This window comes from Jaculus jaculus, chromosome 1, assembly GCF_020740685.1.
Source record: "Jaculus jaculus isolate mJacJac1 chromosome 1, mJacJac1.mat.Y.cur, whole genome shotgun sequence".
NCBI lineage: Eukaryota > Metazoa > Chordata > Mammalia > Rodentia > Dipodidae > Jaculus > Jaculus jaculus.
Genome location: NC_059102.1, coordinates 81,355,531 through 81,382,067, shown reverse-complemented (window position 1 = coordinate 81,382,067; position 26,537 = coordinate 81,355,531). Strand labels below are relative to the sequence as shown.

The 26,537-nt window shown below is 38.0% G+C and overlaps 1 protein-coding gene across 10 annotated transcripts in view; it reads left to right on the top strand.

Annotated features, from left to right (window-relative positions):
* Nucleotides 1-26,537, top strand: part of Mpdz (multiple PDZ domain crumbs cell polarity complex component) — a 143,520-nt gene that overhangs the window by 29,355 nt on the left and 87,628 nt on the right. For all 10 annotated transcript variants that reach the window (XM_045145903.1, XM_045145896.1, XM_045145891.1 and 7 more), the window contains exons 7-15: nucleotides 196-405; nucleotides 4,434-4,548; nucleotides 4,853-4,941; nucleotides 15,348-15,531; nucleotides 16,329-16,397; nucleotides 18,768-18,874; nucleotides 22,751-22,897; nucleotides 23,769-23,933; nucleotides 25,882-26,067. In XM_045145903.1, the coding sequence (XP_045001838.1) occupies nucleotides 196-405; nucleotides 4,434-4,548; nucleotides 4,853-4,941; nucleotides 15,348-15,531; nucleotides 16,329-16,397; nucleotides 18,768-18,874; nucleotides 22,751-22,897; nucleotides 23,769-23,933; nucleotides 25,882-26,067 (1,272 nt within the window). The remainder of the gene's footprint in view (nucleotides 1-195; nucleotides 406-4,433; nucleotides 4,549-4,852; nucleotides 4,942-15,347; nucleotides 15,532-16,328; nucleotides 16,398-18,767; nucleotides 18,875-22,750; nucleotides 22,898-23,768; nucleotides 23,934-25,881; nucleotides 26,068-26,537) is intronic.

Here is a 26,537-nt window from a genome sequence, read left to right as displayed (position 1 = left end):
TGTTGTACGTCTGGAGTTACATGGGTACCAAGGAATTGAACCCTGGCCTGAAGGCTTTGGAAGCTAGTGCCTTTAACCACTGCACCATTCCCAGCCTTCATTTCCATTTTTATACAATGTCTTTCCATTGTTCAGTATTTCCCTAATGCAGTTACAGTAGCTACAACTGAATCATTCGACCTCTTTGTTGCTTAGCATGGGCGATTATGTAGTGGAGACCACATTCTGAAGATTGGGGACACAGACCTGGCAGGAATGAGCAGCGAGCAAGTAGCACAGGTCCTGAGGCAGTGTGGAAATAGGGTTCAGCTGATGATTGCAAGAGGCACCTTAGAAGAACCTGCAGCCCCTTCCACTTGGGGTGTCACTCTCTCCTCATCCCCATCTTCAACACCAGAGATGCAGGTAAGTAGATCAAAGTAGCATGTGAAACCAGAGAACATAGCACTGAGATGTTCAGTTAGAAGGTAGATTTACTAATGTTTGTATTAATACTAAAAGAATGAAATGAACATCAGAAAAGTAATGTGAATATTTCGTTTATCAAGAATAATATGGAAAACATAAAGAATAAGTAAGGTTAAAATTTTACATATTCATTTTACATTTTTTTTCTCAGCAGCCTTTTCTGTGCTTTACTTTATTTTCTTTTGTGAGAGAGAGGAAGGGGTGTGTGGGGGAGAGAGAGAGAGAAAGAGAGAGAGGGAGGGAGAGAGAGAGAGAGAGAGAGAGAGAATGGGCACACCAGGGCTTCCAGCCACTGCAAATGTATTTGTGCAGCTGAATTACATGGGTACTGGGAAATTGAATCTGGTTGTTTTGGCTTCACAAGCAGTGCCTTAACTGCTAAGCCATCTCTCCATTCCAAAACAAGCTCTTTTTGAGGAAAATATTTTGATACATGGATGAAATTTTAAAATAATTAGTTTCTTATAATTCCTAAAATATATGATTCTATCTATCTTTTCATTGGAAGGCTTTTGTAAATTGTGCCATAGTACCAGTAATTGCCTGTGACCAACTTTCTTCTTAATGTTATTATTATTGTTGTTGTTGTTGTTGTTTTGCTTTAATATATGGAGTTTGGGGAGTGGAGCAGGTGGGTGGGAGTGAGAAAGGCTAAGGAGCCTTTTGGTGTCATTGTTTTAAGGCATGTCTTAGGAGTGTTACCAGATTTATAGTGAGTACTTATTCTTGATCCAATTTTGTCTTTCTAACACAAAAGTGATGCTTTGTTGTTTCCACAAGCATTTTTTTTTCCACTGGTATGATATTCTGATTTGTCCTTATGTTGATATGAAAAAAGTTGGAAAATTTCAAAATTATTGGAAGGTAGTAGCTATCTCAGTTTATTTACATGTTGCAAGATCACAGTGGATAAAATATCAGCAAGCTAATTCTATGTATGGAGCTCTTAAATAAGCTTCATAGTAAATGTAGGTCCTGTGTCTAATTCCTGTAGCTATAAAAGCATCTCTATTTTCTTTTATTAAAGTAGCTTCTAACCAGTTGCTCCAAGTTCTTTTTCAATATCCTAACATCCTCCACAAGCCTTTTAGAATTTTATTAGAACACTTGAAATTTCCATGATTCTGTTGTTTTTAGGACTGAATTTCGTTGCTATTTTTTGCCGAGAAAGAAGAAAGAATGCTTGCTTATGAAAGTGTTTAAATGACATTCTTTTGTGATAAACAAAACATTTTATTCAGCAATATATAAATGAATGGAATACCGAAAACTACTTGATGTAATTGAAAGCTTAGAAAAATATCTATTCTGTGCATATCATCATTTCTGAAGCTTGTGCCCCTTATAAAGCCATTCGATAGTCAAATTGCCACTCTCTAAAATAGCACTCGCAAAAATCTATTAAAAATAGAAAACACATTTGTTTCAATTGAAGCAGATTTCATCCTGTCATTTTCTTGCAATTATCTAAACTTTAAACTTTTGCTAAGTTTGTTCAGATAATTATGTGCAATGGAAATATAAATTAAACTTTACTGTAAAATTACATTACACTTAGGTGGATTATCAGTGAATTGTGTTGTTAAAATCAGAAACTATTGCTAGGTGGCCCCAACCTGAATGTCCCGTAGAACCCATTGTCTTGATTTTTTTTTTTTAAATTTTTTTGGGTTATTTTTATTTATTTATTTGAGAGCAACAGACAGAGAATGAGGCAGAGAGAGAGAGAGAGAGAGAGGGAGAGAAGCGCTTAACCACTAAGCCATCTCTCCAGCCCCCATTGTCTTGATTTTTGTCAAAGACAAAGGTTTAAGGTTGTCTGTGGAATGTGCTGATATCACACTAGTGCATAGTACCAATGGATTATTGATAATATTTCACATTACATGTAACTAATGCTTCATATAGAGTCTTTTTGTCCAGACCCACATGCACTTAACTTTGAATACTTCAGAAGGATTGCATTTGAGAAATCCCCTTGCAGCTGGCATCCCAGGGAGGGAAGGATGCCAACATAGAAAGGCATGCTTTGCTCCTAAATAGCATTTCACAGTAAAGTCTGAATTTCCAAAACTAATAAAAGGATAATTTAAAAGCATTCTCAGGTGACTTTTCATATTTTTTTTTTAAATTCACCAGACTACTTATCACCTGGATGAGGAGTAACTCATATTCATAGTGTTAGCATCAACTATAAAGTTTACATAATGGTAGGAACTACCATGTGGGCACTATGGCCCACATTTTCTTACTAAAGGTTTAACATACTCTCTTCCTTTTAAGTGCAGGAGTCTTGAAACCAGTGATTTGGATTCCAGTTTTCCTCCTGCCAAAATATTAGCTGTATGTCCTTAGAAATCTTTATGTGTCTCATGTCACCAGAGAAATACTGATTCAATAACTGTCCCAAGTAGCTTACAACCTATAGAAGCAATATGATATTGTTTTAAGGAGTAAGAAATTAAGACTTGCCAAGCACCACACACTGAAAGTGGTCAGTAAGCAGCAGGTGGCCTAGTTGCTACTGTATAAAAGTAATACTGAGTCTAAGTGGCAGCGGTAGATTTTAACTTGGTGATCTAAACTCAAAACATGGGATTTTTCAACTTTGAATGTCCTGACTCCTTTAGAAATGAAGATAAGCCAATTTTTTTGTTGTTTGTTTGTTTGTTTATTTATTTGTTTGTTTGTTTAAGAGTGACAGAGAGAGAGAGAGAGAGGCAGAGAGAGAGAGAGAGAGAGAGAGAATGGGTGCGCCAGGGCTTCCAGCCACTGCAAATGAACTCCAGACGTGCATCTGGCTAACGTGGGTCCTGGGGAATCAAACCTCGAACTGGGGTCCTTAGGCCTCACAGGCAAGCACTTAATCACTAAGCCAACTCTCCAGCCCTGTTGTTGTTGTTTTTAACTCGAGGTTCAATCTAGTCCAGGCTGACTTGGAATTCACTATGTACTCTCAGTGTGGCCTTGAACTCACAGTGATCCTCCTACTTCTGCCTCCTGAGTGAGTTTATGTGCCACTGTACCCAGCTAAGATGAACCATTTCTTAAGAGAGAATTTATTAACAAGAAGCTTTTTAAGGATTGCGGGGATGGCGTAGTGGTTAAGGCTTTTGTTTGAGAAACCTAAGGAACCCAGGTTTGATACCCCCGTACCCACGTAAGCCAGATGTACGAGGTGGAGCATGTGTCTGGAGTTTGGTTGCAGTGGCTGAGACCCTGGTACACCCATTCTCTCTCTCTTTCTGTCTCATAAATAAATAAAGTAATAATATTTAAAATTTTTATGTGCAGACACTGTTTCTCTGGTAATGAGAGCTTCAGTCTATTCTTTTTTGACCATAGGAAATATTTAAATAACCTTTAAAAAACTTAATCATATACTTGACATATCTCTGAGTAAAGCTGTGATGCTTAGCATAGGTTGTCATAACAGATGGGTGCCTTGAATTCTTTAGTATCATGAGTGACACTTCATTACATATGACATAATATTCCTATATTGAGTTTGTAGCTTTTTAAATTTATCATATATTTTTAAATTTTATTTATTTGAGAGAAAAAGGAAGAGAGAGGGAGAGAGATAGAGATGAGAGAGAGAGAAAGAACGAGAGAGAATAGGCACGCCAGGGCATCCAGCCATTGCAAATGAACTCCAGACACATGTGCCACCTTATGCATCTGGCTTATGTGGGTCCTAGGGAATTGTACCTGGGTTATTTTGGCTTTCTAGGAAAGCACCTTAACTAAGCCGTCTCTCCAGTCCTATCTTAATTTTTAAACAAACTCCAGATGCATGCATCACCTAGGGCATCCAGCTTACATGGTTCCTGGAGAATTGAACCTGGGTCCTTTGGCTTTGCAGGCAAGCGCCTTAACCACTAAGCCATCCCTCCAGCTCAATTCATCTTATTTTTAACATGGTTCTTTATCTGAAGATTTCTGCTATGTTGATATTATTTCAGGTTGATGCCTCTACTCAGAAGAGTGAAGAAAATGAGACATTTGATGTTGAACTTACTAAGAATGTCCAAGGATTAGGGATTACCATTGCTGGTTATATTGGAGATAAAAAATTAGGTAATGTTGACCTTTAATATTTTTAAAATTCATAATTTGCTGTAATATCTACCTTAAGAAACACTGAGTCAAGATTACATGTTTTCAGATAGTGAGATAAACTAGATGGAAACTGTTGAAATAACAGGTGACTCTCATACGACAGGCAGACAGCTGCCTTCCTCCTCCTGCTAGAGAATGCGCTGGCGGGCTTCTTCATACATATGTTTTCACAAATGGGGATTTTTCTTTGGCGAAGAGAAGATAGATTTTCTTTAAGTGTGCTTTGTAAATGATAAAATAAATAACCTCTTTCCAATCTTAGAACCTTCTGGAATCTTTGTGAAGAGCATTACAAAGAGCAGTGCTGTTGAACATGATGGAAGAATACAAATTGGTGACCAAATTATAGCAGTAAGTACAGCTTTGGTCATTTTCATGGGTAAGAATTCCATTCTCCAGTTATGCCTAATCTTGAAAGCTACTAGGTTCAGTTACTCTTAACTTCATTAATCTCATCTAGTTTTGGTGACTTGAGCCTGTTTTTACCGTTTACTCTTTTCATTGTACTGTGGGAGCTAAGTAGAGATTGGATAGAAGCTTTACTAGTTTCAGTTCCCAAAGAGAAAATTCTTACTTGAATAATTTCTGATATATTTGATTTCTTGTTGTAATGAATTTGTTATACTAATATTATACCACATTATCTTATGAACACTAAAGATAAAGATCAGATGTCAGGATGTTTAAGGTACTTGTATCTAAATTTGAGATGTATGTATTTTTTTAAACTATAACCAGAATACCTTTCAGTTCTAAAGATATACAGGAATGAAAGAAATAGATCCAGCCCCTTTTAATTAGACCATCATGCTATCTGCAACAGCACCAGTATGTTTTAAATATGTGGCTATTTAGGTACTTTGAAAAAAAAAATAAAGCATTTAGTTTGGTCACTAGTGGATATTGGCATTCCTTAACTGTTCCTTGAAACAGAAATTAATTTATGGTAAATAAATTTAGGGAAAACTGTGTATAATATGATCTCTTAGAGATTAACAGTGCACATAGAAACCCGAAGATTCTGAGTCCTGCAGGAGAGAAACCTGTTTACCTCTTTTGCCAAGTATTTACTAAACTTACATTACTGTGGGATCTTTGAGAACATAGGTGGAAAATGCTACTTTATTAGTTCATGCTTAATTCAGTCCGTTGTTCCCTTGGAATCTTAACAATAAGTAGAAAGTAGGATGTTAGGATAAAAAGTCAGCAATGCATATAAAAGACAGACATGTTATCTAAATGTTATTGATGGGATGAATAGATAAACCAGATGTAGTATTATGTGCTTGGCATTCAGTCTGTAAGAGGATGTAAGACAGTTATAAGATGTGTTGTGAGATTTCACTAAATGCCTTAGTATCTAAGGTAGTCAGAGGACCATGGGGTGGAATGGTAACACCAGGGCCTAGGGAGAGGGTAAGGTAAAGTGGTAATTCAGTAGAAGAGTGATTCACCTTGTAAGATGAAAATGTTCTGGAGATCTGTTCCACAACAATGTGAAATATTTAACACTACTAAACTGTTCATTTAAACATGGTTAAAGAGCTAATTTTTTTTTTTTTTTAATTTTAGAGCAACAGAGAGAGAAAGAGGCAGAGAGAGGGAGGGAGGGTGGGGGGGGCGGGAGAGAGGGGAGAGTGGGCACACCAGGGCTTCCAGCCACTGCAAATGAACTCCAGACGCGTGCGCCCCCTTGTGCATCTGGCTAACGTGGGTCCTGGGGAATTGAGCCTTGAACCGGGGTCCTTAGGCTTCACAGGCAAGTGCTTAACCACTAAGCCATCTCTCCAGCCCAAAGAGCTAAATTTTTTAGCATGCAATTTTTATCACAATTTAGACAAGAGATCAAGGAATGCTTTATCTTTGGTTTGGATTCTACATGACGTCTCCCAGAGCCCTCCTGGGTTTAGCGCTGTGATCTCCTTCCAGCAATGCTTTCTTCTTGAAATGTAGTTGAAAGATAGTTGAGCTTCCCACCCAATCTGTACCCTGCTGGGCAGGAGCTTCTTCTGTGTGTCTCCATTTCACCTTGCAGTGAAAATGAAATGCATGATTTTTATTGGAGAGAGGTAAAGAGAGTGAACAGATACAAAATCTGAATCCATATACATGTTGAATTAAAAATTGAATCATAGATACTTTACTTTTTTCTGTAAGCTATCTATATTCACTAGAAATCATTTAAAGTCATTTTTATGGAGATGTAAGTCAGATGTCATTCAACTTGTCTATATATAGCATTGGATATTAATTTTCGTAATTAATTTTAGAATATTTTCATTGCTCTTCAATCTAGATCCTCATTAGCAGTCACTCCTCTGCTTCCCACGTCCTTCCAGGCCTTTGCAGCCACCAATTTCTTCCTTTCATATAGAGTTGCCTCTTCTGTAAGTGGAATCACACAGGATTTAGTCCTTTGTGATTGACCTTTCACTGAGCATAATGTTTTAAAGATTCATCTATATTGTAACACATATCAGTTCTTCTCTGTTCGCAGCCGAGTAGTATTCTTTTGCAAGCAGCTGAAGAGCTGCGGGGCTCTTTTCCTTTGTAGCCTGGTAAGATTGATGCTGCTGGGAACATTCAGGTTCAGTGTGTTATACAGATATGTTTTTATGTCTCTTCTATGTTTATCAAAATGTGGATTGCTAGATCTTATGATAATTCTGTATTAAACTTTTAAATACTTTATTTATTTGCAAGGGGGGAGAGGGAAATAGAGAGAGAGAGAGAGAGAGAGAGAACTGCTGATCCATCTCTTCAGCCCCCTATATTAAACTTTTAATAAGATTGTTGATTCTGTTTCTTTAGTTATAAAACAGGAATACAGAACATTCCTTTCAATTTCCATAGAAGAAAAAATGAGACTTTAAAAGTAGCTGGTTTAGCACTTTGTGCACTGTACATTTTAATTAAGGAAATCCTTTTGAAGGTCTTAAAACATTACATTTTAAAAGGTCTTATAGTATTGCATGCCCTTGCTCTTCCATAGGTGTAATGTCACATGTAACTCCCCTTAGCCAAGGTCAATGGTAAAAAAAAAAAAAATGTTGACTCAGGGAGTATAAAAGCATACTTTCTGAGAATTTTTTCTTGCTTTTAGTAAAATTGGTTGTCTTCACTTGTCATCAGTATTTTGATTTTTAATTTTTAGAAACATTCTCTTCAAAGAAACCCCTTAAATATTGGGACCATCATGTAATACTTTTGATAATGAATTAATTTTGTGCAGAGTTTCATCTTAATGTGGAATTTTTGCCAGGTTGGTAGTAGAGATTTTTACTCCTAGTTGTGTTTTCACAACTGTAGTCTATTTGTTCTGTTTTTGTTGTGACCACAGATATTGGGGCTACAGTCTATTTTTATTTTGTATTTGTTGAGGTGGAGAAGACTAAGAAATTATTTCTTACTATTTCTTACTATTTCGATGAAGCAAAATTAGTTTGTTAATCAATTTCCTTTTATAGATTGTATTCTGTAGACCCCTAGCGTTTCACTAGATGCATTACAGGGGCAGGGTTTCACCTCTGTACCTTCTTTTCATTTGTTAGGATTCTATGTGTGGTAGTTTGAATAGATGGCCCCCAATATATTCAGTGTTTCATTAGTTTGTAGTTTGGATTTGCAGATACCTGGCTGGAGTAGGTGTTACTAGGTGGTCCAGCCCTAAGGTGTGGTGGTTGGTTTGAGATTCCAGTCTAAAGATATGCAAAGTGTACCTAGCTGGAGGTCCTAAGTGTGCTATGTGGTATGGCTTCCCTCTCCCTCTCCCTTCCCCCCCCCCCTCTCTCTGTGTGTGTGTGTGTGTGTGTGTGTGTGTGTTTGGTCCTGTGAAAGCAGGCCAGCTTCTTCTGCAATTATAGCACTTACCCTGGATCTGTAAGCTTTAATAAATATCCCTTCCTCCATAACTGTGCCTGGTCTAGAAGTTCATCTCAGCGAACCTGGAACTGTCTGCCACACCATGTAACAGTTATTTGACAAGACTATTTTTTAAAAAATTTCTCAAAGATTTTATTTTTATTTATTTATTAGAGACAGACAGAAGGAGAGAGAGAGAAAGGGAGAGAGAGAAAAAATGGGCGTGCCAGGGACTCCAGCCACTGCAAACAAACTCTAGGTGCGAGCGTGCCCCCTTGTGCATCTGGCTAACGTGGTCCTAGGGAATCGAACTGGGGTCCTTATGCTTCACAGGCATGATCCTTTATTGCTAAGCCATCTCTTCAGCCCAAAAAGACTATTTATTTTTATTTTTTTATTTATTTGAGAGCGACAGACACAGAGAGAAAGACAGATAGAGGGAGAGAGAGAGAGAGGGCTTCCAGCCTCTGCAAACGAACTCCAGACACGTGTGCCCCCTTGTGCATCTGGCTAACGTGGGACCTGCGGAACCTAGCCTCGAACCGGGGTCCTTAGGCTTCACAGGCAAGCGCTTAACCGCTAAGCCATCTCTCCAGCCCCAAAAGACTATTTTTAAAAACAAGTTGATGAATGATATTGTTATTGGACAAAATTATACATTCATTCTTTTTAATTATTCAGTGACTGGTGCTGAAAACTGTGCAAAATTGTGCTTGATGATAAGTGTGTGTGTTGCTTTTAATATTCTGTGACTGTTGGTAGGTTTGCATTCTTTGTTAGTAGCTATAGGCAGTTGGAGGAGGGCTTGGCAGGCTACATTGAGTATATTGAGGAGGCAGTTTTACTGTGTTGTGCTAACTTGTATTTCTTCTTCATAATCGTTCCTGTTAGTTGTGGAGTTGTCACTATTTATTAAGATAATGCTGGATGTCTTCTTTGCACGAGGTAATGCAGGGGCAGCTTGATGCCGGGTGCCTAGTTCTGCTATGTTCTTCTCTGTGGCATCGTGCTGTCTGAGCTGATGCCTTCACTCTTCTTGTGGTCTAGAGTGGCCTGCCTTAAGTGAGGTTTCTGATTTAGCACTGCTGATCACACCTCTTCTGTAGCTCTGTGTGAATTATTCATTCTCATATAGCCTGGGGGCCTTCATGTTTATTACTCACTCCATTCTGTCAATAAAAATGCCAGATCATCAGTACCCCATTGCAAAGTGCCATATACTGCAGTTCTCAGCGAGGAGGTACCCTGATTTCCACATCATAGATGAGGTAATTAAGACATTTGAACTAAAGAATAAATCTAAACTCTATGACTTCTATTATAGAAATTTTTCTACCCTGTGACATTTGTGTAAGATATGTGTGTGTGTGTGTATGTGTGTGTGTATTAATTTTTTAAGTTTTTAGTTCTTTATTTGAGAAGGACAGACAGAGAAGGAAAGAGGCAGAGAGAGAGAGAGAATGGGTGTGCCAAGGCCTCCAGCCACTGCAAATGAACTCCAGATGCATGCACCACCTTGTGCATCTGGCTTACATGGGTCCCAGGGAATTGAACCTCAAGCCAGGGTCCTTAGGCTTCACAACCAAGTGCTGAACTGCTAAGCCATCCAGCCCCAAGAAATATATTTTAAACTTCCAAGAACAGATAGACACTTCAACTTACCCAAAAGCCCAAGAAATGATAATAATAATTTTTTTTATTAGTTTTCTATTCAGCAAATACAGGCAGTTTGGTACCATTATTAGGCTGATCCATGACCTCCTCCCTCCCCATTGGCCCCTCCTTGTTGAGGTATATGGGTCATGCCTTGTGGAGTTAGCCCACAGTTATTGGTACAATACATGTCTCTGCATATCCTGACCCAACATGTGGCTCTGACATTCTTTCCACCCCCTCTCTTCCACAAAATTTCCCTGAGCCATGTTGGGTTCATTTTTGGTCTGCTTCAGTGATGAGGTATTGGGGGCCTCTGAGGCTCTTGCTTTCTGATTTGGTAGGAGTTGATTTTTCTCTGTATTGGTCTCCTTCCCCCGTGTGCTGGTATCTGGTTCATCAGGAAATCAGCACCCTTGCTTGGTTTGCTAATTTTCCTTAGTTTCAGCCAGGGCCCTTTTGAGCTATGATGGGGTGGCTCTCTCCTTAGGATCTGCATCTATCTGAAAAAGAAAAGCAGATTCTCCAATGGAGAATAAGTTAGTTCCAGAACAAATGAAATAACCCTTACTTTTTTTTTTAATAGAGAGTTTGATAGGTGTAGGCTATCTTGTAGCCCATGATTGATGATAGCTTGATATTGGAGAGAGTGTTTATGTTTGGCTATGATTCTGACTTGTTTCCCAGCTCCAGCTATGGGTCCCGTACCACTGAAGGGATCAGTTAGGCAAATCAAGAGCAGTTGGTTCCCCACCATGGCTGTGTGCCACTATTGCACTTGTGTGGGCATCACAACAGGTTATTTGCTGCTAAGTAGGTTAGACCATGAGTTGCTTGGAGAGATATTGGTTATTTCCCCCAGTTGCCCATGTAGCACCTTCTGGTACTAGATACGCTGACTGTCTGGGGACTGACTCTCTCCTGGCTTCCAGCCATGCCATTCCATTTTATGTGTCAGCTGCATATGGTGTCTTCAGCAATAGGGTCTTACCACTAACCTTTGGTGGATCATCAAGTACTCTGACAGAAATCTGTCATTGTTTTAGGAAACCTTGTAGGTTTCTCTGATCAAAAGCTCATTGTGGATGATAGCCCCATGTTGGTGCTGGGAGTCACAGGTCAGTGCCCACTAAGAAAATGAGGAAGAATATAACTAATATACAAGAGTTAGGGAGGAGAGAGAGAGGGAGAAGGAGGGAGGGAAGATGTAAAAGGTTTAGGTTAGATTGATCCTACCCTCTGCAGTGTCTTGTGGTTCAGGTGTTTCCTATATAGGCCTGGTAAGGGTTCAACCATTTGGTTTGCCTTTTAGGAAGTAGAATTTTATGGTACCATTGCTGTTTGGGACTAAGTCAGTGTTTCTCACACCTTCTATGCCCTCCCCTCCCTCCCCATCTATCCTAGGATCTAGTCCATGAGATGCTTGCTGGGTATGTAAGGTATCTTGGGTAGATTCAGGTTAGGTGCTGTAGATGAGTGAGACTATGTGGAGATTTTTTTTTTCTGTGATTGGGTAAGTTCACTGAGGAAGAATATTTTTTTAAGAACTGAGTTACCAAAACATTTCTAGTGGAAGGTCTTCCAAATTCCCGGTGTAGAAACTTATGTTCTTCATTGACTTATAGTCTTCTTAAAAAATTTTCTCTATTATTATGATTTGTTAAGTTTGTGCAAAAGGAAATCAACAGGGTATGAATGGGGGAAAGAAGATAGTCTGATACCTGTGTTCAAGTTGCCAGGGAGTTCAGAAGAATCACACAACACTTAAGGAACCAAAGCTTGTGTTGCAGTCACATTTGCATTGCTGGTAGAAATCACCCAACCAAGAGCAGCTTGTTGGAAAAAGAGGTTTATGTTGGCTTACGGGCTCGAGGGGAAGCTCCATGATGGCAGGGGAAATGATGACATGAACAGAAGGTGGGCATCATCCCCTGGACAATATAAGGTGGATAATAGCAACAGGGAAGTGTGCTAAACATTGGCATGGGGAAACTGACTATAACACCCATAAGTCCATCCCCAACAATACACTCCCTCCAGAAGGCATTAATTCCTAAATCTCCATCAGCTGGGAACCTAGCATTCACAACACCTAAGTCTATGGGGGACACCTGAATCAAACCACCACATTCCGTCCCTAACCCCATAAACTGATAACCATACATGATTTAAAATGCAATGCATTCCTCTAACTTTAAAAGTCCCCATAGTTTTTATCAATCCCAATGATGTTCAAATATCCTCATAATCCAAGGTCTTTTAACTAAGCCATAATACCAAAACACCCCCCCCCCCCGCAAGCCATAATAGCACAGAATACTTATACAGCAAAAGATGGCATTGGGCATAGCAAAGAAATATTCAACCAATACGAGATTTAAACAGGGTAAACATCAAATTCTGTAGATCTAAGTCCAACATCTCTAGTCAGTGACAAATCTTCAAGTATGATAATTCTTTTTTTTCACAATTTTTATTAACATTTTCCATGATTATAAATATATCCCATGGTAACACCCTTCCTCCCCCACACCTGCACTTTAATTCTAACCAGCAACAAGTCTCTGATACTCCAATTCTGCCCCTCCAGCTAGATGACTCACAGTCTTGAAAAACTTCATACAGGGCTGTCAGCTTTCCTTGGCAGCCCTCTTGTAGTCCCAGCATCTCAATTGCAACCCACGGTCCATCCTCATGGCTCCATCAGGTCTCCATGCAGTTATCCAGCAAACGTGCTTCACACTGCCCACAGCCATTTCCAAAACACAAGACCATGTTGCAAACTCAGTGACCCTCTTTTTTGCATTCCAGGTAGAGTGCCAATTTATTAATTGAGGGTGGGGGGAATAAAGCAGATTTTGAAGAACAGGACACTCCTTGAGCACTCAGGCTCCTTCAAAAGAGTCTGCATTCTTCCTGTTGCTTCCTTGCAGGTCAACTGGTCCACTCTCAATAGTTGTAATCTCTCAAACCATTTGCAGGTGAACGGGCTGTAGTTTAGGCCCAAAGGTTTTTTCCTCTGAGCCATATCCCTCTGCTCACACCAGTTCATTTCTACGCAAAGCAACCCTGCACAATTTCTCAGGACACTGGTATAACAGTAAGCTTTTCAAAACTGCCTCTAGCCCAGTCCAAGCAACGCTCTTTCTCACCCCGACAAGCCAAACCTCACAGTCCATAGTTCTTACTGCATTTAGGTCTGTCACCTTTGACCAGAATAGTCCATCAAGCTGTACTTACAGCACATCTCTTAGGTCAAGGTTTCAAATCCTTCCACATTCCTCTTGAAAATCAGATCCAAAAGGCCAAAGCCACACAGTCAGATGTCTAGCAGCAATCCCACTCCTCAGTACCACTTTACTGTTGCAGTCAGATTCACATTGCTGGTAGAAATCACCCAACCAAAAGCAGCTTCTGAGAAAAAGAGGTTTATTTTTACTTATGGGTTTGAGGGGAAGCTCCATGATAGCAGGGGAAAATGATGGCATGAACAGAAGGTGGGCATCACCCCCTGGCCAACATAAGGTGGACACTAGCTACAGGGGAGTGTGCCAAACACTGGCTTGGGGAAACTGGTTCTAATACCCATAAGCCTGCCCCCAACAATACACTCCCACAAGGAGGCATTAATTCCCAAATCTCTATCAGCTGGGAACCTAGTATTCAGAACACCTAAGTTTATGGGGAACACCTGAGTCAAACCACCACAGCATGAGACTGTGAGATAGAGTAGAGGCCAATAGATTATTGGTTAAATATTCCTACAAGAAAAAAAATAATTGCCCATTTCCTATTCTTTCTTTTATCTCTTCAGTATATTCAAAAATCATATGCTTTTGCATATTTCATATATAATATAGCTATCACATATTGTATATACACATAGACATAAAGATAGTAAGTTTTTAAAATGTGAAATTAGATTCCCTACCAGAACCCTCTGCAGTGAGGTAATCTATCTTGGAGAATAGTGATCTCTATCTCATCATTCTTTATTCATTTTAGAAAAGATCTGATTGCCTGTATGGCTAACACTATGCCTAGAAACACATGCCACACAGTCATTTCACAGCATTTCTTCAACTTAAAATTATGTTTTCATTGTGGTTTTTATAGATTTAAAAAAATATGGCGTTCTCATCTGCATTTATTAATCTATCTCAAAGCATAGTTTGCTTTCCATATGATCCATTGACTGTTTACTTCCCTTTGCGGCAATTATCTACTGTGTGGCCAGTACTGTGATTTATTGGCTCTCTAATAAGCAAAATGATATAGAGCCTGTTTTGGGAGCACACAGTCATAAGCTACATGATGACAGAAACCATCAAGTTAAGACTCTGCAAAGGGATATGAAGGAGAGGAGGTAACTGAGTAGCATGGGGGAGCTTTGACCATAGCCAGGGAGATTGAAATGCCTTGGCTATGGGGAGAACTACTAAACTGAGATGTGGAGCGGTTAGAAGTGTGTTCTGTGTAAACTGATGAGAAGGAGCATGGGCTAGAGTGGGCTCTGTGGCAACCCCACGTGAATGGGTACTACAGGTCAGAGCCCATGTGGCTGATGGGCAGAGGGTTATATAGGAGGAGGGGTGCCAATGGTTGGAAGTAGGGATAGCTGACCAAGACATAGCAAATCATGAGGAGGGTTTAGAGTGTTGTCTTGAGGATTATTCTGTGTAAAAAAAAAAATGGTTGGGGTGATGTGATATCACATTTGTGTTTAGAAAAGATCACAGGGACACTTTCAAATATTTTGTCATCTATGAATGTGAAAAGGGAAATTTTAAATAAGAAGGAAGACAACTTCCCCATCCTGTTTGATTTAAGCAGTTTATAGTGCTTTTTAAAAATGCAGGCTCCCTCTGGGAGGGGGAGAGCTTTTCTCATTGCCTTCCATCCCTCTGTGTCCTCCATCATACTGGTTTCTGGAGTTTACTATGCACCAGGATCACACAAAGAATTACAGAATATTGTAAAAGGCACAGAGATTTGGCCCCATCCTCAAATTGTTGGCTGTAATTTCCAAAAGTGCTACCACGGAATCTGTATTAAAGTAGACCAATCCCTCCAAGGGGATTCCAGTGCACCTCACTTAATATCAGCCACTGAGCAGGTGGTAGGGCAGTAAGGTTCATCTCCCAATTAGAGAAACACTCAGGGCCTGTTCTTTTCTGTGAATACATTTTGTGACTTAGCAATACAAAAGTGAATTTGTTTTTTAACCTGTCTTATTATCATAGGTAGATGGCACCAACCTTCAGGGCTTTTCCAATCAACAAGCGGTGGAGGTGTTGCGACACACAGGACAGACTGTGCGCTTGACGCTGATGAGGAGAGGAGCGAAGCAGGAAGCAGAGCTCACAGCAAGAGAGGACATCACAAAAGAAGTGCACTTGTCATCTGTTAATGCTAGCATATGCAAAGGTACAGCCACAGGGACTTGGTTTTCAGTTTCACCTTGGCATTATTTACCTGTTTTTCTTATTGTAAAATAACTTACATATGAACTGGTTTCTACCCAGCACTTTACACATAATGAACCAAGTAAAAAGATGAGCTTTAATGAATGTAGAGTTAACTGGAAAGTTCATCTGTCCACTCACTTTAGAATGGGCTTCTGAACAAAGCAGAGATTCCTTCACATTTGTTTAGTTGCTTTCTCAGTGAGAAATAGAATCTTCTACATTTATGTCCCTGTATTACCTTTGGGTGTCATCATGTAATCTCTTAGGGAATGCTCTTCTGCTTGAAGTGTTTTATATGACACGCTGATGACCCCTCCCCCAGCCTCTACTTGAAGGAATCAATTTGAAATGCCGTTATAAACTGAGCATGCACAAATAACAGTGGAAAGTCCTAAAATCCCCATAAACTGAGAGGCATAACTATCATTGCAAAGTACAGAAATCCTTGCATGTCACACTGATGGATAGGGTTACTGATGGCAGGCTCTTGGCTGGAAAATGTTCTATTTCTAAAACTGTTGATCATTCTGGTATTTAAGCTATGTACCGCATGATGCATTACCAGGAGATGGGGAAGTGGAAGCAGGTCACAGTGCTTGCCCACGTAGAGAAAAGCTTCAAGTTCATGTGGTTTCTGTGGGGATTTTTTTCCCCAGACTCTAATTAGGAGTTCAAATAAGGTGGGTTTAGAAACATTCATGTGCTTTGATTGTTATGTATATTATATTATAATTACATTATATCTTTGTCTTTAAGAAAATTATGAAAAAGATGAAGATTCTTTATCTTTGAGGAAAAACGCCAGCATATTGCCAGTGGAGGAAGGTAAACACTTGGAACTGTGCTACGTTGTACTCTGTTATGTTTTTGGAAAGATGATTTTTACAAATCAGATTAAGCTTTTATAAATATATGATATTACTGGAAATGCTCAGAAAAATGATTCCTGTGAATCCATGGTTATAGATATAATTAATTGTTGGTTGATTAAAATAGTTCATTTATAGCTTTTTTTTTCCTTGCTGGATTGGTCTATTTTTTACACACACACACACACACACACACATTTTGGCTAGAACCCTTGAGAAATCAGTTGCATAATATCTCTTCCTTATTGAGAAACAATAATAAAAATATTCTACTTAAATGTATGTAAGGAGCGTTTTTATATATTTAGGAGTGAAAGTATTCAATTTTTGTTACTGTTGTTTGGGTTTTTCAGACATCATCTTGGTATGTAGCCTAACCTATCCTTGAACTCCTGATCTTGTGGTTTCGGGCCCTTTGGTGCTATTTTATCAGCATACAATACCCTGGTCTATAGAAACTTCAAATTTTGGAGGCTGAATTTCTTTTTATTTTACTTTTCAATTATTCTATTTACTTATTTTTTTTTTTTTTGAGGCAAACCCAACAGACTGCCTTCTTTTTATGAGAGAGAATGAGAGCAAGAGAGAGGCCACCAGGGCCTCCAGGCACTGTACTCAAACTCTACATGCATGTGTCACCTTGTACATGTGTCTTACATGGGATCTGGGGAGTCAAACATGGGTCCTTAGGCTTCGCAGGCAAGTGACTTAACCAATAAGCTATCCCACTTTTCAATTTTTGATGAGTTAGAAGCTTTAATTTTGAGAAGTTGAATTATAAAGTAATCATACAGATTTAAAAATTTTGTTTTTCTGAGAATTTAAAAAAAATATTTATTTTGTTTTATTTTTAGAGGGAAAAAAGACATATAGAGAGGGAGAGAAAGCACAAAAGGGCCTCCAGCCACCACAAACAAACTCCAGACACATGTGCCACCTTGTGCACCTGGCTTACGTGGGTACTGGGGAATAGAACCTGGGTCCTTTGGCTTCACAGGCGATCACCTTAACCGCTAAGCCTTCTCTCCATCCCTGAGAATTTATTCACTGTAGACATACCAGGATCCATCAGAATAGTGTAGACTAACATTGTTAATGTGTAATCATATCAGGATATTGCTGCCATATTTTCATGCCACATGCCATGTGCTTCCTTACCTGTCACACTGTGTAGGTGCTTTGGTGACTTGCAACCCACTAAGTACAACCAAGACAGTTTGCTCCTTCAGTGTGATGCCTGCCTTTTGCCAAATAATTGCGCAGAATTTTGGAGTTCTTTAATGCATGTTATATTTTCATTATTGAATTTCTTCTGCTGCTGGAAATTTTACCCTTTATTATTTGAAGGGATATTTGTTTATAATGATAACCTAGAATGATATGTAGAATCTATACATATTAATCACATTCTTCCATTTTCACACTGATTTGGTAAAGAAATTTCTTAGGCTAAAGTAAGTATCAAGACTAGGGAGCAAGGATACAAAGAAAATGAAATTAGGAGTAGTTAGTGGGGGTGAATGGTTGGGGTTGTCTTGAAGGCTAAGAACCATATTGATTTCGCTTTAGAAGAGGCAACTAGTGAGAAATTTGCATATGTATGTGGGGGAACTGTTGGGGTGGGACTCTAGACTTATAATTATGTGTGGCTGAATCTTTTTTTTTTTTTTAATAAAATGACCTTAGCCTTTGGCCTCATATCTGAGTTGAAGATGCCTCTTAAGCTGTGTTCATTGCTGCAGTTACCCCCACATGATTAGATTTAATTTTGAAGATAAAATACAGATTTATTTCTCTTTTGGCCCAAAATGTCCAGGGCTTTTCAAAACACCTCATCTGCTAATTAAAAATCTCAGGTTGAAAGTTACACTCCAATTATAGGCTTTTATCTTATGACACAATCTCAGTTTTTTATTGGTTCATCCTGTTATTTATGCTTTTCATTGTACATTGAGCTGAATATATTATTTTCTAACTTCTTTTGTTGGTACTTGATAATTTATAGCATAGCTCTTTTATTCTCCTCACATTTTTTTAAAACCCAAAATGTCACCAATGGACCACTCTGCATGCCTGGGAGAAGCCCAGAGACCTCATTCTTTTATGTGAGAGTTAGATGATATATGAATACTTTCATAGAAGTCCAGTTCAAATTTAAAAGATATCTATTAAAAGAAAATACACTTGAACCCATGCCAACAGGATTCTAAACTGAATTATTGAAGGGTAATAAATGTCTGGTACAGCACAACAGATAAGCTTTGCTCCCTTCAGCAGACTTTGGAAGTTGAAGTTCTTCCCTAACTTCAGTCTTGGTCTAATGCAGGGTATCCGTTGCTGTCAACTGAAGCAGAAGAAGCAGAAGATGCTCAGCAAGAGGTTACACTGCTGGCAAAGTGGCAGAGGATCATGGGAATTAACTATGAGATTGTGGTAGGTTAGCTTGCTCTCCCTAATTCCTAACTTGTAGCCGTGTTTGAGTAAGATATCCGTAATGATTATCATTAGAAAGAGCACTAGGGAAATAGAAAATGTACAGAGTTTTTCAGAGTACCTAAGCCATTAATCAAAAATATTAAGGTTGGGTACTTGGGAGATGGGTTAGTGGTTAAAGACACTGGCTTACAAAGCCAGCCAGCACAGGTTCAATTCCCCAGTACACATGTAAAGACAAATGCTCAAACTGCCACATTCATCTTGAGTTTGTTTTCAGTGGCAAGAGGCTCTGGCATGCCCAGTCTCTCCCTTCTCTCTCTCTCTCTCTCTCTCTCTTTCTCTCTCTTTTCTTTTTCCTCTCTCACATAAACAAGTAAATAAATAAATAAATCTAAGATTTGAAAAGGCTGCATAGTAACCAAAGAACTGAAATAAATGGCTTTCAGGTTTTTTAACACATATTTAATCAATACTTTTATATATTTCTTGTGGTACAAATAATACTGGCATAGGATTTTTATGGTCTTAAACCCATGGTTTATAGAAAGAATAAGAATAGAATGATAGTTTACTTAAAAATAAGACAAAACTCATTATGACCTATTGTGGAATTGTTAAAAGATTCTTTCCTCCTTCTTCTCTTTTTCCTTCTCCTCCTTTTGACCTTCAAGTTTTGATTATTTGAGGCAAGATCTCATGTATCCCAGGCTGACAAAACTGGTTATATAGCCAAGGACACCTTGAACTACTGATCCCCTTGTTGCCAGCTTCCAAATGCTGAATTCATAGGCATGTGGCACCATGCCTGACTCTCTTGCTTTTTTTCAATCACCTATGCTTTTGTCTTCTTTAATCAATTCTCCATATTTAAAAATATATTTTTCCCAAAACTTTTATTTTCCCTGGATCAAACTGTGTGCCTGAAGCTAGCATATCACATGGACCTTTGAGTTATGTGAACCAACAAATGACCTTTTTTGCTTGTTAATTTGAGTTGGGTTTCTATTACTTGAAATTGAGTTTCGACTAATAACAGTATCTACAAACAGTGAAACTTGCCATGTACAAATATTTATTAAGCTAGAGGCATGGTCAAAGTGAGATTATTTGCTGAAAGAAAAAGATGAACTGAAAATATTTAAGAATTCTATAAAAGCATAAAAATTTCATGGTAGAAAATTTAGTGAAAGATTGGCTGAATAATCTATGATTCAGCCATAAAATAAGATCTACCTAGCTGTTAACATGAATAAGGTACATTAATTGTAAATGGACATGGGAAGTGACCATGGTATATTAAAGTGAAAACAAGTTATTGATAGAAATGTATAATATGATTCATTTAAATGTATGTGTGCTTATATTTGTAAATGCATAGAAGAATCTTACTGGTTTTCTTTGAACAGTGTAGATGACATGATTCAACTTTATACATCCTGTATTTGAATATTTTATACTACATTACTTGCAAACTTTATTTAAAAATAAAGAATTTTTAAAAAGTAAAAGAAAATATTTGCATGTGTATGTGTGTGTGTGTGTGTGTGTGTGTGTGTGTGTGTGTAAATAAACACCAGACACTTGCACCATTTTTTTGTTCAGCTAATGTGGGTGACTTGGGAATTAAACCTGGGTGGGAATTGACTCCCAAGCCAGCAAGCTTTGCAAGCAAGTGTCTTTAACTGCTGTGCCATTTTCTCAGTCCTTCTGCATGCTTTTTTTTTTTTTAATATTACTTATGCCACAGTGAATGTTTTATGTGTGTCAACAGTTTGTAGGACTAGCTAAACTGTCACATGCTGCTATTCTAAAAAGTCTAACAATGGTGACAGAAATTATGAAAATTTTAAAGATTTCAAAGGCAAAAATAAAATACTATGCTAGATATCATTCTTCATACTGCTTATAATATCCACATATCTCTGGATTACAAGAAAAAAGGTAACAAATAACATTCAGTATTAACAAATATCACTTCTCTGATACTTCATTGCTAAGCACTAGCTTTAATTTTCATGACTACAATCGAGTTTTAAAAATTCAAGATGGGGCTGGAGAGATAACTTAGTAGTTAAGCTACGTGCTTGTGAAGTCTAAGGATCCAGGTTCAATTCCCCAGTACCCATGTAAGCCAGATGGCACATTCATCTGGAGTTCGTTTGCAGTGGCTTAAGTCCCTGGCATGCCCACTCTTTCTCTATCTGCTTCACTCTCTTTGCCTTCCTCTTTCTCACTGAAATAAATAAATAAATAAAAGTATTTTTAAAAATTCAAGGTGATCAGCAGTCCAGTTAGAATGCTGTCAGTGTAGTTGTTAGTAGCATTTTAAATTGAGCCAGAGAACAATACAGACAGTAAGGTCCACCTTAACAGTGGTTCATGGTACAATCACTTTGGTGGGTTAATGTGGCTGGCATTTGTAACTGACACTTCCATGCTTTAGGTGGAAATTGAATAATTAAGGGAACTCTTATCTTGACTACCAGTTTTGTAACATATCAGAACTGGGACTGAATTTTTAACTGCCTTTTGCACCAACTGTCTGGGTGGTACTCCCAGTGATCTATCATGAGAAGAAGTGTGCTATGAATGCAAAAGAACTAAGTTACTCATGAACCCAGTCAGGCCAAGGTTAATGAGACACAGATCTGACTTCACATTGTCCGCTGTGTAACTATACAGTATAAATGGAAGCAGGAAGGAGTGATGTCATACAGAAGTATTGATGGACATTTTCAGTGGGAACCTGGAAGGCTTCTCAGAGGAAGTGATCTCTGATTTGACTTTCCAGGCAATGGAAGAATTTTATACAGCATTATATTTCAAATACATAACTTTGTCACTGATATTGACATTGTACCATTTCCCATTAAGATTTGTTAGAAATATTTTTTAAAAATGAAACAGTTTTTGTCAGTCAATTTTAATTTTCTTAACTGTAATGTAAAAGAACATTTAGCATGCTTTCTATTTTAAAGTTGCAATCACTGAATTCTTTGAAAATAGGTAGTTTTTCAATAGTCTTCATTAGTAGCTTGTTCTTTTGTTTTAAGCTTTTAAAAAATTAAATATTTTTATTTGTATATTTGAGAAAGAAAGAGGCAAGTAGATAGAGGCAATGGGTGTGCCAGGGTCTTCAGCTACTGCAAATGAACTCCAGATGTGTACGCCACTTTGTGCATCTGGCTTTACATGGGTTCTAGGGAATTGAACCTAGGTGCTTTGGCATTGCAGGCAAACACCTTAGCTGCTAAGCCATCTCTCCAGCCCTTGTTTTAAGCTTTGATTCATGTTTTCCCTGTGTGGTTCTGAGTATCAAAACTTAGAGCCTTGCACATAGGGGGCAAAATATTCTACCACTGAGCACTAGCCCCAATTCTGCTTTTATTCACTTTTAAAGACTGCAGCTGCCTTTCCATGGTGAGCACGGCCCCGAGTGTGGTTCTAGTGTCAGACTAAAGAGCTATTTTCCACCTGTGTGTCTCTGGTGGAGATCACTTCTCCAAACCTCATTTTCCTAATTTATAGAAGCAAATAGCATAATTATACCCATGAATGAGAATGAGATGAGATAGTTTGGAGGATGGGTAAGCACAATGCCTGCCCAGTTGCAAGTCTAAAGGGTGGCTTTTCCGTGCTGTCAGTTGTGCTCAGATGAAGGCTGGTTTTGCCTGTCTTCCGTTTTCTGTCAGCACGTGTAATCACCAAGAACCACAGTGCGTGCTGGTAGCTAGCTGCATCCCTTTAGTCTTTGTAGCCCGTGCAAACAGCGGACATCAGTACTGTGCAGCTTTACAATAAGGGTTTTCATCTTTTTTACCTTTAGTGAAAAAGTTAACCATATTGGGATTGTGATGGTTTCTCTTCTTCCAGGTGGCCCATGTGAGCAAGTTCAGTGAGAACAGTGGCCTAGGAATAAGTCTGGAAGCCACAGTGGGGCATCATTTCATCCGCTCTGTTCTACCTGAAGGTCCTGTGGGTCACAGTAGGAAGCTCTTCAGTGGAGACGAGCTGTTGGAAGTAAGGAGCTTTGTTTCTTTTTCTTCTGGAAATCAGACTGAAAGGACCTCAGAAGGCTTAATGTGGTGAATGACTAAGTTCATCTTATAAATTTCCCCTTCCAGTTGGGAACTTAAAAGAATTCTACAAATAAAAATCTGCCGAAATAGAAAGGGAAAATCTGAGTGCTCTTTGAGCTTCAGATCTGATTTCATACGGGTTGTTTTCATTAGTTTTTTTTTTTTTTTTTTTTGTATTGTTTTGCACTGTGTGAGGCCCAGAAGACTATGAAAGAAGTCTTTGGAAAACTTTAAACATGCATTTAAGTTTTACAATAGGCAATAGAGTCACATGTTTTAATAGAGATTCCATCAATTAAAAGGGAACCATTTTCCGCTTGTCCCCTCCCACTCCGTTCTTAGCACTCTTCACTACTTAACTACTGAGATTTGTTTCTGTGCAATCTGGAAATATTTTTAAATGTGGGAATAAGAAACTCTGATATTCTCTCCCCACATATTAAAAAATCTGCTAGCATACAATATGTCATTTCTTAGTGTTGTAAATAATTTATTATAAAATATCAAGTCATCATAATATTTCCTTCTCCATTCCTTGGGAACATTTTATTGAATCTTCTTTTCAGACCGACAGGTTAGTGGGGCAGGAGAGTTGGTGGCAGCTCTGAACGTGCCGTCCTGTCTGCAATGAGAGCAAACCCTGCATGACTGATGCTAGGTAGCGCTCACGCAGGTCTCACTCTAGTCTGGGCACTATGGAACTGTCTGTCGTCACCATAGAACAGTGTTTATGTGTGGAACAAAATGTTTCTAGAACAACATGTGCATCAATAAATGTTTCTTTTATGTGGAAACTGTATATGTTTCAACAGGTGAATGGCATAAATTTGCTTGGGGAAAATCACCAAGATGTAGTGAATATTTTAAAAGAATTGCCAATAGAAGTGACAATGGTGTGCTGTCGTCGAACTGTGCCACCCACCGCCCAATCAGAACTGGGTAACCTGGACTTAAGTGAGATTGAGCTAACAGAAAAGGTATAAAATTTGTAAACATTGTGCTTATACTGTTAAAATGCAGGCTTAAAGAAGTAACTATTTTTTTTTTTTTTACTTTGCTTTGGTAATTTAATCAATTCCTCACCTAGCTTACAGCTTATAGAACAGTGTGGAAGTCAGACAGGCCTGGGTTTGAGTCAAGTTTGACCCTTACTCTCATCCTTGTGAACATCAGCTTTTGTAATAGAAATGTAAGTCACGTCACTTGTCACAAGGAGTTTCTCTCAAGGTTCAAGTACTAATATTAAATATTGTGACACTATGTAATTGTGTAATTAACTTAAATTATTCTTTTTCAATATATTTTTCCATGTGACAGAAAACCGAAGTATGTAAATAGTGATAGATGGTGCACATATGGAAAAAGATACTTTCTTATTATACCTGTGCAGCTTTGTACGTGGCACACAGTTACTGATTAGTAAATTAATAAAATATACAAGGGCAAATCATTTCAGAGCATATATAGATCTCAATTTATTTTCACATTTATTGTGGAGAACATGAGGTTTGCACTCATAGATCCTGTCAAATGGTTTTATGTGTTTTTCATTTTCCTATCTGCTTATTCATTTTCATTTCAATCACAATATCAAGTAACAGAGTTAGTCAGCCTTTCTGGAAGGTGCAAAGAACATAATTATAATTTACCACTTATACAAATCTCATGTAAGGTATAAAGAGAGGTAATGCTGAAGAAAATGATGCAGGGAAAATAATTTTGAAATTTAGAAGAATATAGTGCATAATATTCATGTATTATGATATGGTAGAACAAGAAACATCATTATGACTTGTGTACTGTTACAAGGCTACACTATGCATATGCGTGTGCATTTCTATATGGTGTAAAGGGGACGATTACAAGCAGGCAGATGAAGAAATTTACATTAATGATTCTAGGCAGTACAATAGTTTATTAAAAACAAAGACAGTATGCAAACTTGGATTTTATACTAATAAACTCGTCTTTCTTAAATTTGACATGTTCACACAGGTGACTGAAGTTGGATTAACCTATATTCACTTTAATTATTTTTTATTGAAAGAAGCTAACATTTTGAATCTCAGTTTCTATGACAAGTATTTTATAAGCATACACACTACACACACATACACACAGTGTATACACACACACATAGTAAACAAAAGAATATTGCCAAGTTTTACACCAATAAAGTCAAACTTTAATCTAGAGCAACTTGACTTCAAGCCTGATGGCTTGCTACTGTTCAGTTTATTAGTGATATAATCACATGTGCATCATGGCATTTTATAGTCTTAATTTGCATAAACACTAAATTTTGGCCTTTTCTTTCTCTTGAATTGATCTCATTTATCATGAGTTATTTTTATTTAATAATAAAATAGCTTCACTTTTTCTTCTGACCATAGAAGTGATTGAGACTGATAAAAGATGAAAAAATCACTCTCAATGATACTGCTAAGTTATGACCATTAAATAATTGTATAGGAGATCTACAATTCATATTTTAGAAAATTTATATACTTAGTTGAGAGAGAGAGAAATGGGCAGAGAGAGAGAATGGGCATGCCAGGGCCTCTAGTCTCTGCAAATGAACTCTAGATGCATATACCACCTTGTGCATCTGGCTTACATGAGCCCTGGAGAATCAAACCTGGGTCCTTTGGCTTCTCAGGCAAGTGCCTTAACTGCTAAGCCATCTCTGCAGCTCCCAAATCATAATTTTAAGGTTGTTCCAATTTAGGCATTTTTTCCCCTTTAATCATGCTTCCCCTTTAACTTATGTGCTAATACTAAAATGTATCATATTTAAGCCTTTGTTTATTTGGGAATATTTTATTCTGATAGATAACTAGATCTCTTGCTTTTGTTTGCAATGTTGGTATATATGTCTGATACTCTAGTTCCTCTGAAATAAGAGATGTCTTATCTGTTATCCAGGCTCATGTAGATCTAGGTGAGTTCACTGGGTCATCAGAGACAGAGGATCCTGTGCTAGTGATGCCTGATGTGGGTCAGAATGCCGAGGAGGCTCACACTCCACTGGCCATGTGGGAGGCTGGAGTTCAGTACATAGACTTGGACAAAGGGAGCAGAGGCCTTGGTTTCAGCATTTTAGATTATCAGGTAAATATATCTTATTTTTAGCAGTTCTTAAAAGTAAAAGTACAGTGTTACCACCAGAAAAGAAACAGTTTTTTAGCATTATCAAACACATCATCTTGTTCTTAGTCTTTCAGAATGCTAATCTGTATGATTCATTGATTTTCATAAAAATTTCTTTTAACATTGGATTCATTGAGCTATTTTATATTTCAGCTTTTGGGGATTGGAGGAAATATAGAATACATTTTAGGAGTGTCATAGCAATGTAGTAGATGTCTTTTTTATTATTGGAGTAATCTGTTTTGTTCCATGCTCTTAATTGGCAGCTCATATTTTAATTCTCTTAAAGTATTACATATTTATTTCTTTGTGTAATGTGGATGATAAATTTATGAATGTATATGTTACAAATTGTAGTCACTTTACTAAAAATATGACTATTTTTACATTGCTTAATTGTGGTCTGTATTTGCATTGTTTTGTATTGGGCA